This window comes from Bos taurus, chromosome 25, assembly GCF_002263795.3.
Source record: "Bos taurus isolate L1 Dominette 01449 registration number 42190680 breed Hereford chromosome 25, ARS-UCD2.0, whole genome shotgun sequence".
Classification (NCBI taxonomy): domain Eukaryota; kingdom Metazoa; phylum Chordata; class Mammalia; order Artiodactyla; family Bovidae; genus Bos; species Bos taurus.
The window spans coordinates 33175644-33194443 of NC_037352.1; the positions used below are offsets into that span (position 1 = coordinate 33175644).

The 18800-nt window shown below is 57.6% G+C and overlaps 1 protein-coding gene across 6 annotated transcripts; it reads right to left on the reverse strand.

Annotated features, from left to right (window-relative positions):
* Positions 1 to 909: 909 nt before the first annotated feature.
* LAT2 (linker for activation of T cells family member 2) lies at positions 910 to 16416 on the reverse strand. Of its 6 annotated transcripts, none has more exons than XM_005225018.5 (13): positions 16268 to 16416; positions 11958 to 12083; positions 11451 to 11490; positions 7750 to 7793; positions 7516 to 7567; positions 7254 to 7291; positions 6966 to 7001; positions 6854 to 6884; positions 6245 to 6300; positions 4866 to 4928; positions 4553 to 4624; positions 3962 to 4084; positions 910 to 1666 (listed from the first exon to the last, which is right to left on the reverse strand). In XM_005225018.5, exons 2-12 carry the CDS (start codon positions 12055 to 12057, stop codon positions 3984 to 3986), a joined length of 633 nt encoding a protein of 210 aa, XP_005225075.2. In that variant the 5' UTR covers positions 12058 to 12083; positions 16268 to 16416; the 3' UTR covers positions 910 to 1666; positions 3962 to 3983. The 6 variants fall into 6 exon arrangements, with proteins under 6 accessions (XP_005225075.2, NP_001068651.2, XP_059737167.1 ...); NM_001075183.2 differs by having other exon boundaries at positions 11958 to 12075; positions 16268 to 16404; XM_059881184.1 differs by having other exon boundaries at positions 11958 to 12075; positions 13848 to 16342.
* Positions 16417 to 18800: the final 2384 nt, after the last annotated feature.

Here is an 18800-nt window from a genome sequence, read left to right on the forward strand (position 1 = left end):
TCAAGACCACGTTGCTGAATGGTCACAGGAAAGTCTCCAAGGTCACTGGCTCTTTGGGTTAGGGTTTTGATTAAGAGGGGGGGTGGAAATTCAGGTCCTCAAAAACTGCAAGCAGGAATTTTACAAAATGCTTCAGCACATCTCAATCTTATTATGAATTTTCTGGCTGCACCGCATGGCTTGCAGGATCTTAGTTCCCTGATCAAGGATTGAACCCAGGCCCCTGCAGGGAAAACGCTGACCATGAGAGAACTGCCTGCCTCCTCAGTCTTACTCTTTGTCTGGAGCTTTGGGATCCTCGGGAAGCAAAGGGATGCCCGCGCCCATTTTTTTGTGACACCCCAGCTTCCCACACTCGATGGCGGGGCAGGACCCCTCCCGCTGGGGCCTCACCACAGCCCTGCCGCACCTGTGCTCAGGCCTGAGCCGTCCTCCCCGCAGGTGAGGCTGGGCTGCAGGGCGTGAAGGGACGGGCGGCCAACAGCTGTGTTCTAGATGTTTTTTTTCCTCTAATTTCCAAACTTGCAGCATTAACTTCTCATGGAAAGAACTGTCTCATGTCTGATGAGACATCTGGAAAGAGGTTCTTGTCCCCAGCCTTCTCTCCAGATCTCAGAGTTTTGGGGTTGTTTTAAGTATTTCTTTGGCTGCACCACGTCGCAGCATGCCGGATCATCCATCTTCTTTGTGGCACGCGGCACTTCTTTAGCTGCGACCTGCGAACTCTTGGTTGTGGCCTGGGGGATCCCTGACCGCGGGGATGGAACCCAGGCCCCCCGCACTGGGAACACAGCCTTAGTCGCTGGACCACCTGGGACGTCCCTCAGGCCCCTTTGTATGAAACAAGCCTGACCTTCATGCCTTAGAAGATTCTAGTGAGGCGGGGAAAGCAGACAAAAAATCATGCTCTTAAATTGGAAATGTTTATTGAGACGTTTCAGTCGAAGGAGGCGCTTTGTCTCCCTGACTCTGGCTTCTCTGAGGCAGAAGGTCCCTCAGGCTCCCACCTGTCCCATGAGACGGTCATGTTCCTGCCCAGTCAGCCGGGGCCCCGGCCACTCCTCCCCGCCTGCCCCTTCCGCAGTCTGCCCGCAGCGGACGCTCCCACGAGAGGTTCGCAAAGTTAGCCGCAGCTTCATCTCTGCTTTAGTTAACCAAGGCCCAGAGAAAGGAGCGCCAGGGCACCCCCAGCTGTCGAGGTGAAGTACATGTAATGCTTACAGGAGACAAGTTATTACACAACCTCTACCCTGAAACGCAAAATATTAAATACAACTCCACCTGCATAAATTAACTGTACAAGCTTATCCATCACGAAATCCCAGCAACCAACGTTAGTAAGCAATTTGGGATCAAAATCCAAAGCGAAAAAAAAGGACACAAACACCCATGTAGTACGATGTTTTCAATGCGGGTAGGGGGACGCAGCTGTCCCCAGTTCTGGGCACGGGACCACGGCGGGAGCCGCCAGACCCCAGGCTTGCCCGTGGGAGCCGGTCAGAGGTTGGCTCCCTGTAACTGTCCTTTCCCAGGCCAGGTGCTGCGTGGCCAGCCCGCTGGTCCTCAGGACACGTTGATGCCCCTCCCAGGAGTGCAGCAGGGAGTGTAGAAGCTGAGCGGCTCTGGAGAAGGGGTCCTGGGGAGGCGATAAATGGTTCCCTGGCTCCTTCAATGAAGAGGAAACGTATTTGTTAAAGAGGGAAAGGTTTGCCTGGCCTGACTCTTTGTCCCCTTGGCCCCAGGAGGATACACAGCGATGGTCAGTGAGCAGAGAACCTGCCCATCAAACAAGCGTGTTTCTTATTCCAGGAGCTAGGAGCTTCTGCCTGTTTTTTTTTTTTTTTAGGTGAAAGGCTGGGGATCTTAGTTCCCCAGTCAGGGATTGAACCCCCATGGAAGCTTGGAGTCCGAACCACTGGACCACCAGGGAGGTGCCTGCTTTTTGTTTGAATACCTGAAGGGACTTGACCAGGGGTACCAGGCCCTAACTCCACTTTGCCCCCAGCCTTGCCTGGTGGCCCTTCCACCTACTCGAACACAGGGATTAGGTCTCCCCAGTCTTGTCAGGCCACTTTGCACACCAGCTTGTGGAGTTCAGACCTTGTGTGCGAGGTCGAGGGTGTAAATTCCAGCCAGCCGGAGTCCAACCCCAAACTAGAGGCTCCCCGTATCATTTGTCAGACAGCGTACTCTAATTTCTTTCCTCTTAGGAACCTGCACAGCCTCTTTCCTCCTGCCCTCTCCCTGAATCCAGACGCAGGTCTCTTAACTCCTCACTTCGTACAACCCCCTGCATGGTATCTCCAACTTAGCAGGCCCAGACATAAACCAGCCTTGCCCACAAAACCTGCTCTGCTGGTCGCCTCCCTGATCTCAGTTGCTGATAGTGATGCCCTCTCCTTTGACTCGGGCAAACCTCCCAGGCCTCCTCAATCCTCACTCCACCTGGCAGCTGACAAGCGGCACATCAGGGAGCCCCTTCAGCTGCACAAACGGTTTGCCCCCACCACGGCCTCCCGGGTTCCTGCCCTAAGGTACTGGCCTCCCTGCCTCCCCGTCCCTGTATTCACATCTCTACACAGTGGCGGGCAGTGATACCTGAGAAACATCAAGTCACTCTTACCCTGCTGAGCACATCCCCCATCTCAGAAAAAACCCAGCTGCTGGCCCTGCCCTCCACCTCTGCCACTCCCCCATCGCTCTGTTCTGTTCCCCTCTTGTCAGACTCAGGCTCCTGTCGGGGGTCCTTCCCTCCCCTAGAAGGGTGAGGAGGGGAGCTCTGAAAGACTTCTCTGCCTCCCAGCTTAAATGAGGGCACCCTCCTCTCCCCCACCACATTCCTCCTGCCTCTCCCCACTCCTAACATCTTAACTGCTCAATTTCCTTTCTCCCCTCCCCTCTCCTCCCTTCTCTTGTCTCGCCTCTCCTCTTCCAGCTAGTTTGCCTGTTTGCTCTCTCCCACCAGAATGGAAGTTCTAAGTGGACAGGGATTTATGTATCTTCTCTTTATCACTGTGTCCCCAGCCTCTAAGACAGGACTTGCCCCTGGCAGGTGCTCCCTAGTTGCGGGGTGAATGAATGAACTGTGGGCTCTGCCCTTTGGGCTTAAACGCCTGCAGCTGATCCTATTGCTGGTTTCTCAAACGGCCCAGGCCTGCCCCCAGTGTGACAGGCTTGCCCGTGTCCCCCAGATTGGGACTTCAGGCAGCCTTTCCAGGACCCTCGGGTCGACTCCCCTGTCCCGGAGGCAAGGCCGGGCTCCTACATCTTTGTACGTGTGTCCATCCCCTCCTCCGCGCACTCTAAGTGGGGACCGCGGCAGGTGGCTTGTCCTCTCTGTGCCTTGGGGGGCGCCAAGGGGTGGTGTGTGAGCACTTGGCACCATCACCAGCCCCCATCCCGCCCCATCCCTGCGTCCAACATGGGCAAGTCACCCTGGTCCTGCTGCTGGTTTTTTTGTCTGTGTGGCTGTACCATGTGGCACGCGGGATCTTAGTTCCTCGACCAGGGATCAAACCCATGCTCTTTGCAGCGGCAGCACGGAGTCCTAACCACCAGACCACCTGGGAAGTCCCTGGCCCTGCTTTCTGTGTGGGTCTTGTGTGTCCCATCTAAGACACAGGTCCCAGTAGCTCCATGTTGCAAGCGAGGAAGTGGGTCACGGGAGGTTAAATCACCTTCCAAGGTTGCAGAGGCCCACCCAGACTCACCAGCCTGCCCTGCCTGACACCCCCGGGGCTGAGACTTTGTGTCTGCCGTAAATATGTCACCTCACCACGCCAGCCACAAGAGTTGGGGGTGGGCAGGGACTTGATGGGAGGTCCAGTGCTCCAAGAAGCCACCCCGTTTCAGCACCCGTGAGTGCTGTCCACAGCCCCTCCTGTGGCTCCTCCAGCCCCGGTGCTCTGCTTTTCCCTGGGGATGTGATCCCCCTCGTGCGGCCCACCAGCGGGGACCGTACCTTCCTCCAGGCACCTTCTTCCCTAGGCTTCGATGGCCGCCACATCCCCGTTCACATAATCGGGCTCCCCGTCCTCGTCTGGGCTTCCTGCCAGGGAAAGTGGTGCTTCCCGCGGGGCTGGCTCTGCGGATCCGTGGGCAGACAGTCAGAGGGTTCACATGGACACACTCAGCCCGGCCCTATCTCTGCAGATGGTACCGTGCAGACCACGGGAAAGGCTACACTGCCTGGTGTGTCTGTCTCATCCTCTCTGGGATCTCCCAGCAGTCTGTCCCGCCCGGAGCAGGGCAGGTGCGATTCCATCCAAGCCACTGGACGGGCAGCAGGCCAGGAGGACCCAACCTCAGAGGCCACAGTGCTTCCGAAGGAGGTCCTGCCATGGTTGAGCCGCTGCAGCCGCTGATGCGCCAGAAGCTTCGCTGTGGGATCAGCTGGACGGGCCTCGGGGGAGCCCACCTGGCCTCGTTCTCCCAGATCCCCTAAATGCCCCTCTCTCCCCCTCCCCCTGACTGAGTGTCCTAGGGCGGCCCCCCTCCAATGCAAGCCAGCTGTAGGTGACCATTTGGGAATGCCTGGGCTCTGGCCACATACCCATGACTTTCTTGGACTCCCGCCACTGCTGAATGGACGCCGAGTTCTGATAATCCTCAGACCCCTCATCCACTGCAGAGAGAGCACCAGGACAGGGGCTGGGGAAGGGACAGCCACCACGGCCATTCCTCAGGCCAGCGAGGTGCCGTGGCCGCCCCTCTAGGGGGGCAGCCTGCATCCTTCACGTGCTTGGCAGACCCTCGAGGGAGGGAGGGAGATCCAGGGACTTGACGGGGCCTCCTCCCGGGACACGAGGTCTAGTACTGGTGAACCCTGCAGCAGGGAGCTCCAGACCCCAGCAGTGCAACCTTACCTGATTCCATTCTCTTTGGCTTGCAGATGAGCACGTTCTCATAGGAATTGGTGTCATCGTCATCTGCCAGGAACAGGGGAGAGGGTGGGGGGTGCTGGTGGGTCCTGCATGACAAGCCTGGCTCTTCCTCCCTCCCTCTGTCTCATCAAGCCCCCTCTGGGTCCCGCAGGGCCTCGAACATTCTCCTGGACAAGCTTCTTAATGGGCACAGGCCTGGCTCCGTGGCTTCCACCCTGGGCTCCTTCTGTCTTTCAGAAGCATTCCCCTGAATGCTCTGGGGAGGGGCAGGCCCACCATGGATAGGTAAGAGAAGGGAGACCCATCTCTATGCGGGCAAGAGGCGCAGGCAGAGCCACTGGGGGCACAGGAGACAGGAACCTGCCTAACCCTTCAGGCAGTGCGGGCAGGCTGAGGATCCTCTGCCTGGGGGTCTAGGCTGGGTGTGGCATATCAGAGCCTGGTACCCTGGCTTTGCACCCCACCCCCACCCCCCAACGAGCAAGCTAAGCTCTAAACACTGCCTCACCCAGCTTCCATCTTTGTTGAAGAGGCTCTGAGAAGTGAGGGCTTTCCCCCCAATATAGGAGCGCAGCGGGGGAGAAGAAGACCTTCACTCCCACTCTGGCTCAGCCTAGGCAGGGATCCAGGCCTATGCCCCCTTTAGCAGGCACTGCCCACCCTCCTGTTCTGTAAAGCCAAGGTGTTAAGAGCCCAGGGTTCCAGCACCTTCAGGGCTGGCAGGGCTTGGCATCCTTCAAGCAAGTCTGCCCCTTCCAGGGCCTCCCTCCAAGGACCCATGTGTCCCCAGCCTTGAGGGAGGCCCTGAATGACAAGGGGATCAACCTGCCCCCGGTCCCTGCCCTCAGCTCCCCTCTGCTCTCCGACTCTTGCTCCCTTCCATCCCTGCCCTCCTCTGCATCTCAGCTCCTGCCCACAGTGCCAGCCTCCTCAGTCCTCCTAGGTCCTCCATGGTCCTCCCTGATCCTCTCAGGTCCTCCTCAGTCCTCCCCCAGTCCTCCCCATCCTCCCAGGTCCTCCTAGATCCTCCCCATCCTCCTCCGTCCTCCCGGGTCCTCCCGAGTCCTCACCTATCCTCGGTCCTCCCAGATCCTCCTCGATCCTCCTCAGTCCTCCTCGGTCCTCCCCAAGTCCTTCTCGGTCCTCCCCAAGTCCTTCTCGGTCCTACTAGGTCCTCCTCGGTCCTCTCCGATCCTCCCACAGTCCTCCTCGGTCCTCCTAGGTCCCCCCAGGTCCTTGCCATCCTCCTCAGTCCTCCCTGATCCTCCCAGATCCTCCCCGGTCCTCCGAACCCTCTCTGGCCCAGGCCCGAGGGTGTGGGCTCTGAAGCTGATCTGCCCTCGCTGCCTCCTCTGCCTCACCTTCCACGGGCTTCTGGAACGGATCGTAATTGTAATAGTCCGTGGAGGTGGGGTCTCTGACAAGAAAACACAGACACAGCACCAGCTGCGGGGCAGGCCCGTGGTGGGGGTGGGGGCTTCACGTGGGGGGCGGTGAGACCACGGCTGCCCCAGCCGTCGTCACTCCCCCCGGAGCCCGTGGGGGGCTCAGCCAGGGTCTCACCCCTGAGCCACCCTGGGGCTGAAAGCGTGGTGGCCTGGCTCCAGCCACCGTGCCGGGTGACTTTAGGCAAGTCGCCTCCCGCCCCAGAACCTCAGTTTGCCTAACAGGGAGCCCAGGAGGAGACGTCCTGGGGACCCTTCCTCTGGAGGGTCCGCCGACTCAGGATGAGCCCCGCCCACCCCAGACAGCCCCGCCCACCCAGACGGCCCCGCCCCCGAGCAGGGCTGCGTCCCTGCCCCGGCCTTGTCCCCACGAAGCCGCGGTCCTCTGAGGAGCCACGGTGCTGCGGGGAGCCTGCCCGGGCCCGCGGGTTTCCAGGGCAGGAGGCCGTTCTCGCGGAAGGAAGCTGAGGGCGGGGCGGGTGAGGGCGGGGCGGAGGTGGCCAGGGCCCGCAGAAGGCCGCTCACATGTAGGCTTCCTCTGATCTGGGTCTGCTTCCTGCGGGAGGGGGCTAGAATCAGGCCGCGGCAGGGGCTGTGGGCCCGCACCGCAGCCCCCTCCTGCCCAGAACCCACCTACCTTTGCTGAAGTACTGGTACCTGGGGGATGAAGAATCTGGAAGAAAGTCCAGGCCAATTGGCTCAATGCTGGTTCCCCAGCCCGGAGCCCCTCCAGGTGTTTCCCACTCTTCACAGTGTCACACCTGCTCTCTGTCCCCTCGCCCCACTGGGCCAGCCATCAGGCCTCCCAGCCCAGCCTGCATGTCTCTCTGGGAAGGCCTCGTGCTTAGTAGCTGTCTTACCAGGTATTCACCTGTCTCTATCCCACCTTGCCCCAGCCCCCACCCCTGTGTCCCAGGTCACTCACCCTCGAGGCTGGGGGAGAACCGCAACAGCTTGTCCTTCCTGCATGAGAGCGGGGCCAGGGCTGAGAAGGGGCTGGGAGGAGGCCCCCGGGGTTCCTGGGGGTCTGGAGCCCACAGCCCCCCTGGTGGGGCCCTCAGAATCAGAACTGGGGTTCTGAGGTCTGAGGAAGGAGCAGGGTCTTGGCCTGGGCTCCGCCAGGTGGGTACTCCCCAGGGCCCTCCTCATCACCTCCCTTGGGTGTGGGTTTAGGGGCTCATTCCTACCTTGTCAACTCCATGTTGGAGGCCGTGTCCCCGGGCCAGGCCTCCCTGACCACTGCAAAGGATGAAGGGATATTGGCTGGGCCCCAGACCAGCTGGCCGGTGTAGTCCCTTCATCCCATCACCCAGCCCGATCAGGCCTGGCCACAGCCTCAGAACAATGAGGACGAAAGGGATTTTGAGGCTGACACCCCCAACCCTGAGCCCAGCCTGGGACCCGTCTGCCAGGGGACTCACGGGTGTAGGTCCGGGCCACTGCAAAGCTCTGCTGATTCTCTTGCCTGGAAACACACAGAGCTGTGCTGAGTCAGGGCCTGGCTTCCCACAGCCCCAGGGACAGAGAGAACAGATGGACAGGGAGGGACAGACCACAGCGAGAGTGAGGGGGTGCTGCCAGCCCTGTAGGACTCAGATCCGGGGCGTCCTGATGCGTCTATACAGCTCCCCTGCCTGCCCACCAGGTGCCCACCCTTCTCGCACAGGCCTGGGCTGGAGCCAACCAGACACATAGACGGTCAGGAGGGCCTGTGGCAGGGCTGGGAGAGCTGCTCAGGGACTTGGTGGTGACTTCAACCAGGAGCAACAAAGAGGCTGCCCCGACCACCTACCACCCCAGGAATGTTTAAGATTCCTTTGAGAGCATGGCATGCTGGAGATGTTCAAACATGCCATTTATTCCCCAGTAATGGATGAGGCAACTTCAGGGCTTAGCAAACACAGCTAGGCATCTAACTATCACTTTCTTCCTTTCAAACAGAACCTGATTTATATTTAGACAATCACACACCCATCTATAAAGCTCTATTTCCCAATAAATGAACGACATCAAACTAAAAACCTTCTGCTCAGCCAAGGAAGTCATCGATGAAACCAAAAGACCATCTGCCGGGCAGGAGAAGCTATTTGCAAATGATATATCTGATAAGGGGTTAATGTCCCTTACAATATAATATAAAAACAACTCATAACAGCCAAAAAACAACCTGATTAACAAAATGGGCAGAGGAACTAAATAGACTTAGTTTTTTTTTTTCTAAAGAAGACTTATAAATGGCCAACAGATATGAAAAGATGTTCAACATCACTAATTATGAGGGAAATAAATGCAAATCAAAACCATGGTGAAGTTTCACCTTAGGCCTGATAGAACAACAATATTACCAAAAAGGCAAGAAATCAAAAGTGTTGGTAAGGATGTGGAGGAAAGGAAACCCTTGTGTGCTATTGGGGGGAATATAAATTAGTGTAGTCACTATAAATTCAATATGGACATGCCCCAAAAACTAAGGATAAAACTACCATATAATCCAGAAATCCCACTTCTGGGTATTTATCTAAAGAATATGAAATAACTAATTTTAAAAGCTATATATAGTGCTGAAGAAGACTCTTGAGAGTCCCTTGAACAGCAAAGAGATCAAACCAGTCAATTATACAGGAAATCAACCCTGAATACTCATTGGAAGGACTGATGCTGAAGCACCAATACTCTGGCCACCTGATTCGAAGAGTCAACTCACTAGAAAACACCCTGATGCTGGGAAAGATTGAGGGCAGGAGAAGAAGGGGGAGGCACAAGATGAGATGGGTGGATGGCATCACCGACTCAATGAACTTGAATTTGAGCCAACTCTGAGACATAGTGAAGGACAGAGGAGCCTGGCACGCGGCAGTCCATGGGGTTGCAGAGTCTGACACAACTTAGCAACTGAACAACAACAGAATATGTGCCCCTATGTTTGCTGCAGCACTATTTACGACAGCCAAGACACGGAGACAATCTAAGTGTCCATCAACAGGTAGATGAATGAGTAAGGAGGATGTGGCATATATACACCGTGGAATACTCTTTACCCATAAAAAGATAAAATCTTGCTATTTGTGACAACGTGGTTGGACCTTGAGGGTATTATGCTAAGTGAAATATGTCAGAGAAGGAAAAATTCAGTACGATTTCACTCATGTGTGAAATATAAAAAGCAAACAAATAACAAACGAACAAACCAAACAAACACTAACTCGTAGACACAGAGAGAAGAGTAGTGTTTACCTAAGTTGAGAGGGAAAATGGGTAAGGGGGATGAACTGTGTGATGACAGATGGAAGCCACAAGTTCGTTGGTCAGCTTGATATAAGGTGTACAGAAATAGAAATAAAATATTCTACACGTGAAACCTAAATAATGTTATAAACCAATGTTACTTCAATTGTTTTTAAAAAAAGACTCTATTTCCCAGCCTCCCTTACACGTAAGTGTGACTATGTAATTAGACTCTGGTTAATGATATGCAAGCCAAAACTGTTGGGCTTTCAGGAAAGCGTCTTAAAGGAGGCACTCCCAACTGGGATGCACCCTTTTTGTCTTCCTTCTTCATTCTTACTGCTGCATGGAATGCAGAGATGAGGGCTGGAGCTTTAGCTGCCATTTTGGTCCACGAAGTACCTTTGGGAATGAATGCCACCACTAAGGTTAGTGGAGCAGATTAGCTAATTATAAAAGCCTTTTGGGTTTCTTCCATGGACCAGAATGGTGACCTGGTCCAGTCTTCCAGGAACTCCTGAGGGGTGAAAGTGATCTGATTTAGGAACAAGGCCCTAAATCCACAGAAGAGTCTGGCATGGAGCTGGGCCGGGCACAGGTAGGACTGAACCCAGTTGAGGTGGGGAGAGCCCAAGTCTCCCCTCTGATCTCCTCCTACTCAGGCCTTTTTCTCCACCTCCCACATGGGGAGGTTTAACTTGTGCCTCTGAGGATCTTCAGTTCTAAGATTAACCAGGGGCCTGGAGTGGGCAGGGACTAAAGGAGGAGAGGCGAGGGGAGACATTGAGGAACTTGCCTTGGGGCAGGGGGAGGGCACCAGGGGAGTCCAGTCCACCCTGCCCTGGTGGAGGTTGTGGGCTGGCGAGCCAGAGGACCAAGGGACCCCAAAAGGCTGGGAAGGGCCAGCCCCAGCCCCAGGAGTGGGCATGGATGGGAAAATTCTATTTTCAAATCTCACTGTGGTTTTTCAGTTGCAAAAGGAAATGAGAAGAGGGTGTGTGAGCGGGTTTGTATGTGAGTGCCTGCCCAGGCGTGCAAGCAGGCCCTGTGTGTGTGTGAGAAGTGCATGCATGAATGAGTGCTGGGGGAGCCAGTGGGTGTGCGTGGGCGTGCAGGCCTGTGCACGTGTGTGCACACAGGTCTCGGAGCCCTCCATCAGCACACCGCTGGCCGCAGCCCTCCTGCCGGGGTCCTGACACTCTGGGGTCAGTGACAGCGTTTCATCTCCCCTGACCACCGCTCTGCTTCCAGCTCTCCTGCGACACCCCTTGGCCCTTTGGACAAAGGCCAAGGCCTCTGGCCACGGTCAAGACTCTCCTTCCTCCGAATTCAGCTCACTACTCTCAAGACATGTTCACTTCGGCTGCATCAACCCCAAGATGGTGTCCACCCCAGCCTTAAGTCAGTGATTGCCCACACTGTTCCCTCTCTCTCTGGAATGTCCCCCTTTCCCCTTCTGTCTCTCTTCAGATTCTTCCCGCCTCCTCCAGGAGGCCTTCCCTGATCCCCCCAAAGTTTCATGCCCACATTCTCTCTCGGACCCAGCACCTGGTCCCTGGTCCCTGTCCCTGCAATGGGAGGGCGGGATTCCTCTGTCAACCCCCCAGCACAGCCTAGTCCCCACTGGGCTGGGGTCACGGCGGGGATTTCTGGAGACGCTCCTGTGCTCGCTGGAGCGTGCCTCCCACCCTCCCCGACTAGTCTGGGGCAGGGTTTGGGCGGTCCCTGGGCACCCCCTCGCCCTCCCCTAAGTGCTGAGGACCCACTGGAGCCCGGCATGGAGGAGGTGAGAGTGAAGGGGCGAGGGGTGGGGGCGGGGATGCCCGAGGGGAGGCCCAGAGGGACGGCCCCCGCCCAGGCAGGACACACGGCATCACCGGGCTGGGGAGACACTCACAGACTCCTCTGCTCATAGATTTTCTCAGACTTCTTTGCACCTGCAAGAGCAGGACCAGATTAGCCAGTTCCCCGCCCCCCGGGCCGGGTGGGAGCTGAGATCCGAGGCCCAACCATCTCCCCTGTTGCCCCGGGCAGGCCTCAGACCGGATATGGGGGCTGAGCCACTCATCGCTGGGGGGCCACCTGACCCTGGTGAGGTTTGCTCACCATTTACTTAGGAGAGTGGAACATGAAGGCAGACACTGCAGGCAGCCCAGCCCCCTCTCCCCTCCCTTGTCCGGCGCAATCCATGCGCAGACAGACGCCTTTGACTCCAGAGAACCAACACTCCCACTGAGTCAGACCCGTGGTCTTCAGAGAACGATCAGGGGACGGGTCCCTGGGTTTCACTTCTGCGCCCCCAGGCTTATCTGACTGCCCCTTCCAAGCAGCCGGGTCTGGGCCTGAGCGGCTCTCTGGGGACACCGCCTACTCCTCCCACAGGCCCACGACCCCCAGGCTTTACCTGGGCGGGAACAGCGCACGCACAGGCTGGCCGCTGCCCCCAGCAGCAGCAGCAGAGCCGCCCCCGGCCACAGCAGCTCCGTGTCCGCGCTCATGTCCATTCTGGGCCGCTCTTCTTCCTGCAGGGCTGCGACAGGGGGCACTGTGAGCCAGGGTAGGGGGCCGCAGGGCCGCCCCTGCTAGGAACACTCCCCCTAGTGTCCCCTGACAGCCCAGCGTCCCCTACCCTCCCTGCTCTGGGACCAGACGGGGACAGAACCAGCCCTGTCTGCTCATCTGACCCCAGACCCACACCTCGGGTCCCCCAGGGCCATCATCAAGTGCTGGAAGGTTCTGGAAACCTGCCTGTAAGCGCACACTCCCATGCACACCTTTGCTTAGTCCACCCAGCCACCCCGCGAGGGAGAGGCTCGCGCCATTTCACAAATAGAGAATCGGAAGCCCCAAATTCCACAGCTGCAAAGGGGAAAGGCAGGATTTGAATGCCAGCCTCCAGACCCTAGGAGCTTCCCAGGAAGTCCTAGTGATAAAGAAAACCTGCCTGCCAATGCAGGAGACATAAGAGACGAGGGTTCGATCCCTGGGTCAGGAAGATCCCGTGGAAGAGGGCACGGCAACCCACTCCAGTATTCTTGCCTGGAGAATCCCATGGACAGAGCAGCCTGGCAGGCTGCAGTCCACACAGTTTCGCAAGGAGTCGGACACGACTGAAGTGACCTAGCATGCATGCAAGCACTCCAGACCCTAATGCTTGTTCTGCTCTTTGATCCTGTCATGAAACCTCCTGCGAACCCAGCTTTGTTCCCCAAGCTCAGAATCCACTGCCCCTTCTACACTGGAGCCCCCATCCACCTTAGGGTGATTCTCTGCTCCCACCCAAGGCCTCCCGGGGGAGCTGGGGGTGCAATTTCCATTCCTAAAATGCCCGTCTACCCAGATGCTCTGGCTCCTCCTGTCCTGGGAGCTGGGAGGAGGGAGGTCAGGAAGGCTTCTCGGAGGAGGTGGGCCTGAGACCAGGAAGGGGCAAAGGGCGCCTGGGCAGAGAGGGACTTTGGCGGCTGGTGGAGGAATGTGCTGGGAGATGGGGTTAAGAGGCTGCTCTGTGGTCAGTGGCCGGTCCCAGCCTCCGGGCCTCAGCGAAGCCGCAGGCAGCCACCTAGCAAGGCCTGCTGAGTGCAAGTTCAGCCCTCTTGAGGGGCCCTCCAGGGAGATTTGTTGCAACTCTAAAGAGGCTCAGCCCCCTTTGCAAAGGCCAGTGACAGAGGGCAGCAGGGGTCCTGTGGGGCCTGTGCCCCACGGTGGGCACATGGAGCCCATGCTACGGAGCATCCCCTCTGAACACCTGTGCCTCCCACCTCGGCCACCTGGGAGGAGGCTTCTCCTCGCTTCACAGCTGCGGGAGGTGAGGCTGAAGGAGGCCGGAGTTTTGTGCAGGCCTCCCCCCTCTTTCTGGCTGCCCCAGAGGCCTGCACCATACCCCGCGGCCCCGCTCACCACCCCAAGCTTCCTGAATCCCTGTTTCAAAGATGACAGGGAATCTCCGTGCAGGGCCCAGCCTCTGTCAGCGGCCCGTCATGAAGAAGTTAGCTCTCTTTCCCGCAAATGCCAAGTGAGTCAGTAGGAACACCACCATTCCCAGACCTTGGGACGCAGTGGCCTCCACATAAGGAGAGAGGATGGATCGGTCACACCCCAGATATCGTTCCGGGGGGACCTCAGCTCCCCATCCTCTAGGGGCCGGGGCACCGTCTTCCCAGGCCGCATACCCCCCGCCCTCCCCAGACCTCCCTCTGGTCCAGGGCCGCCTCCCTCTTGGGCCTCCAGCCAAGGTCCAAGTCCATCCAGGGCTGCTGAGGTTGGGAGCCCCTAGTCTTGGACAGGGGACCCCTACCTGTATCTCAGGGTCTCTTGGCCTCACTTTTCTCATCTGTAAAACTGGGATCAACCAGGGCCTTCCTCCAACAGTTGTGGGGATTTCACACACATCCAGCCTGGACCACAGTCAGGGTTTCAGGAAGAGAAACTTGCTGAGTGTCACACTTCCGGCCAGCTGGTTTGGACAGTTCCCTCGAGCGCCCATCCTTGACACATTTATCTTTGGGTCAAGACGAAGGCTCTTTCTGCCCCCAAGGAGGTTTGGGGGTAGACCCACGGGGGGTTACTCCCATGGGACAAGGGTCTGGCACTGGCCACCCTTGGGGTCTGCTTGAGACCCCACAGGCAAGTCCACACACTCAGCTTGGCATTTGAGGCCCAAGGATCTGGGCTGCTGAGCTCTGCTGCCCTCCCTCCCTGAGGAACCCCGACCACCAGAAAGTGCTCTTGCTTCCTGGCTCTGCTGTTCGGGGATAAGCCGCACAGTCAGGCATGCCCCTAGCCCTGGTCTGTCTTCCCCCCGCCTGGCACTGAGTGAGGGAAGGGGGCAGGGCATGAGAATACAAATTCTGCCTCAGCAGCTGAATCCAAATGCCACCAGTCACCCTGTTAAATGGGGGGAAAAAATGACACGCAACCCTCGGGTTCATCATAGGAGGCCCAGCACTGAGATGACACCCGGAGGTGCTGCTGATGGCTGGCGTGGGGCACATTTGGCTGTGACCTCTGTGACTTGTCATCATCACGGTCCCTGCGGGATGGGAAGGGGTTAGCTGCATCCTGGCTGGATGGCCTGCACTGGACAGCCTGGGGCAACCCTGCCTGAAGCCCTCCATGCCTGCTCCCCCAGACACACAGGCCTGAGCCTGCCCCAGGCAGGCGTCGTGCTGGGACCCTGGGAGACCCTGGGATCTGAAGGCGAGCGTGGCTGTTGCCCCCAGCCCCGCAGTTGTCACAGAGCCACACAGCATCGCCTCGGAGAGGTCGGCTCCTTTTTCTCCAAGGGAGGAGAGGGCGGCCCAGAGAGGTGAGCACTCTGCCCAAGGTCACACAGCTGAGCAGTCACAGGGCCAAGATCCGTACTCAGGGCAGGTAGACTCTAAGGCCTACACTCCTTCCCGTAAATCCTTTTTTAAATTACATTTTTTTAAAGAATCACACAATATGGCTTTTAAAAGATTCATTTGGAAAAAAAAAATAAAAGATTCATTTGAGGAAGAAACTAGGGCTGCCTCTTCCCCGAGACCAAGACTGACTCAATTGGTCCTCTGCTTGTTTTCCCACCCAGGTCTGAGAACAGGCGGGGCGGTGGCAGGGGGAAGGAGAGGGGCTGGGCCCCCGCAGCACCAGGAGGGGCCCCAGGGGCCAGGCCGCGCTGGGTGGAGTGGGGAGGGGAGAGGAGGCCGCCGCAGCCCCAGGCCTGCTGGCCAAAATAGCAGAAAGGGAAGTGGGCAGTTTTCAGATGAACAAGGTTTGCAACAAGCCCATGGCGGAAGAGCTCTCAGGGTTGGGCTGAGCAGCCCCAGGACCCAGGCTCCCGCCCCCAAAGGCCCTTGGCGACCCTCCTGTCCAGCCCCCCAGCCCTCCTCTGGCTATGGATGGGAAAACTGAGGCCCGCCGGGGTAGGGATGGAGTCAAGAGGTTTCCATCCCAGCCCTGGGAAGGCTTTATCTGCTGGGCTCTACTCTGTTTCCCCAGAGAACCTTGGCCTTCAGATGAGGCTGACCAGAGGTCTCTAATGGAGGTGCTTAATGCTCAGGCGGCTGGTGCAGGGCCCCGGGGAAGCTCCTGTTCTGGGCAGGGGAAGGGGAAGGCTATGGCCTCCTGTTGACAGAGCAGGGCACTGGGAGCGCCCCAGGGCCTGTAGTTTCTCGACCCCCCCAGCAGGGACCTGGTGGCCAGGCTGGGGGCTGGGTGGGGCGGCCTGGACAGCTCTTCCTCAGGGCCTGGGGCAGGACCTCGGCCTGCTCGCCCGGAGCGCCTCTCCCATCCTCCCGTAGTTCCGCGGCAGGGTATTTACAGTCCCATTTTACAGATGAAGAAACCAAAGCTTCTGAGCCCCCGGGAGCCCTGTCCTGGCCCCTCAGCCGTCTCTGGAAGTGGTGGGACCACCCTGGGTGCTTCCCAGGGCTGTGCAGGCTGGGCCGGGGAAGGCGAGGGCAGGAGAGGGGCCAGAGCCCCAGAAACAACTGCCCCCGGGTGCTGCAGGGGCTGGGGCAAGGGGCTCCTAGCCGGGGGGGGGGGGGGGCACCAGGACAGGGCGGGGGCTAAGGAAGGAGGTGTGGGGTGTCCTGGTTTCTTCCCGGCCCACCCAGTGGGCAACCAGATGCTCCTGCCAGGACACCAGGGCCTCTCCCATCCCCCCGGGGTGTCAGGGGGCAGCCTCAGGCCCCTGGCCTCAGGCCCAGGCTCCAGGTACCCCTGGGAAAGGCTTACCTGAGAGCGGGGGGCCTCCTCACTGCGGCCACCTCATCCTGAGTACGCACACCTGCCCGAGCCGATGCCAATGCCAGACACTGGCGGGCAGCAGGCAGGGCGACGGGCTTCCTGTCAGCCACTGAATCAGCCTTCACACATCCGCTGCTCTGCCGGACAGGCCCCGCTTGCAATAGACGGAGGCGGGGAGACACAGAGACAGAGAGAGACAGAAGACATGGAAACACAAATGCACGCAACATGCACGCTGAACACACACGCGTGAACCCGTCTCAGGGAGGAAGAGACACACAGAGAGACAGGAGAAAGGGAATGAAGAATGAAACGGGGGTGCTTGCACAGACACACACAGGCGGCCAGAGAGTAAGACACGAACACACTAAACACACACACACAGAAATACACGTCCACACTAAAATACGCACACACACACACACACAGAAAACCAGAGACACACACACACACACAGAAATACACGTCCACACTAAAATACGCACACACACACACACACACACAGAAATACACATCCACATTAAAATACGCGCACACACACACACACAGAAAACCCGAGAGAGACACACACACACACACAGAAATACACATCCACACTAAAATACGCACACACACACACACACACACAGAAAACCAGAGAGACACACACACACACACACACAGAAATACACGTCCACACTAAAATACACACACACACACAGAAAACCAGAGACAGAGACACACACACACAGAGAAAGAGATACACATGCTAAAGAAAGAGAAACAGACACACCAACACACAGAGATGCATGGCAGACGCATGCCAGGGCAGACACAACGAACAGCTAGAGGCAAAGACAGATGGACGGAGTGGACAGACACCGGCACCAGAGGAAGGGAGACCCAGGTGAAGGGCAGAAGGAAGGACATGCGTGACCGCTCCTCCAGGCCCGGGGGCCCCCTTACTCCCATTTTCCAGATGAGGCTCATAGAGGTGCAGAGCTGGCCACTCCCTCCACCTGCTGCCCCAGCATCCGGTCGTAGAGGTGAGGAGGTGCTGGACAGGTGGCCGGGTCCCCCAGCACCTCCTGTTAGTGGTCATCGAACAACTTGCCCGAGGCCACTGAACTCTTACCCACCTGCTAGGGGCCCCAGGGAAGCCCACAGGGGTCGCACCTCAAGCCCGCATCTGTCTGGCATCTCGGAGCCTGAGCTCCCCAGCTCTGGGCCCCTCTCTGCTGGGACGGGGCTTCTCTTCCCGTCCAGTCCAGCCCTGCCAGGGGCCCAGTGGGAAGCAGAACAGAACCGCCAGGGCTGGGTGCTCACTGCTGCCACCCTGTGGGGGAGAAGGGTGGCGCGGGGACCTGGGCTACCTCGTGGGCCCTGAGCGCTGGCTGTCCTCACCCCTGCAGGTGCGGGCAGCAGGGCTAAAGCCAACCTCACCTGACTCCCAAACCTGCGCCTGAGAACCGAGGCTGCCTCCCTCGTTCCATGTGGGGGCAGCGCTACGCGTAAGTCCCTTGGCAACTCTTGCAGGAAGACCTTCGTTTTCTTGGGCAAGCTGGCTGGAGGCTGAGAGGCTAAGCTGGGTTTCAACCCAGACCCCAAAGCCTGTTGTCTTTTCACCACTCGTGGGTTCAGGGGCTCGCTGGGACCGCCCGCCCGGCCCCTCCTCACCCACTGGGACAAGTCTGTGTTGGTTCCCATCCAACCCTGGGCTGTGTGCTTGTCCAGGTTCCTCCATCTGCAGAGAGGGACAGAAGGGCCGTGTCTAGTGGGAATTGAGCTGTTTCACATGCTGGCTTCTGTCAAGGGCCTTCTTATTTATGGAGGATGTGGAGTCGACTGCTGACTGCCAGCAAAGCCTCGGGGTCCGTCCACTGTGGCACCCAGGATCCTCTCTGAGCCCATTTTCCATCTATAAAAACAAGGGTCTCTCAACCCAAAGACCCTTTTTGAAATTGAGTGGGAGGAGGAGCCACTCAATCTGAATCCATTCCTGAATCCAGGAGCCTCCACTGCCCGCTTTTAGGCAATTCTGAAATTCCTCAAAGTTCTATTTTATTTCTAGATCATTCAGATGTGAGTTAGAAAATAAGTTTTTAAAAACTAGACATTTCAACCCCTCTCCACCATTAGCCATTTTGTGTCCAGTTGTATAAATACTAGTGTCTCCCACTCTTTTTTCAACTCAATGGTTTCTGGTGTTTTTTTTTAAGTTGTGACAAAATACAGGTACATAAAATTTACCATTTTTACCACTTCTAAGTGGGCAACTCAGAGGCATTAACTATTCAGTTTCGTACAACCATCACCACCGTCTTGCCTTCATCACTCCAAACAGGACTGTCTGGCTTTTCCGCTCACAGCTGAGTGTCAGCTGTGTGCGCAACCGTTACAGAAGCAAGCTAAGTAGTAACACAGCAGTTCTAAGAACTTAAGTTCTAACGCTGACGCTGAGAATCTTCTGGGTCATACGTCCTTTCAAGGCTGATGGGAAGTGATGGATTTTCTTCAGGTATATGCACATAGAGAAGCATAT

What these genes read in the sequence shown, in the direction of transcription:
- LAT2 (XM_059881184.1), bottom strand. Translation starts at nt 13,883, where the DNA reads ATGAGAAAAGTGAGGCCAAGAGACCCTGAGATACAG. An exon ending in AGATCAGAGGAAGCCTACAT is followed by an intron (nt 6,301 to 6,853) that starts GTGAGCGGCCTT and finishes TTTTCTTGTCAG; the next exon opens with AGACCCCACCTCCACGGACT. An exon ending in GCCAAAGAGAATGGAATCAG is followed by an intron (nt 4,625 to 4,865) that starts GTAAGGTTGCAC and finishes CTCTCTCTGCAG; the next exon opens with TGGATGAGGGGTCTGAGGAT.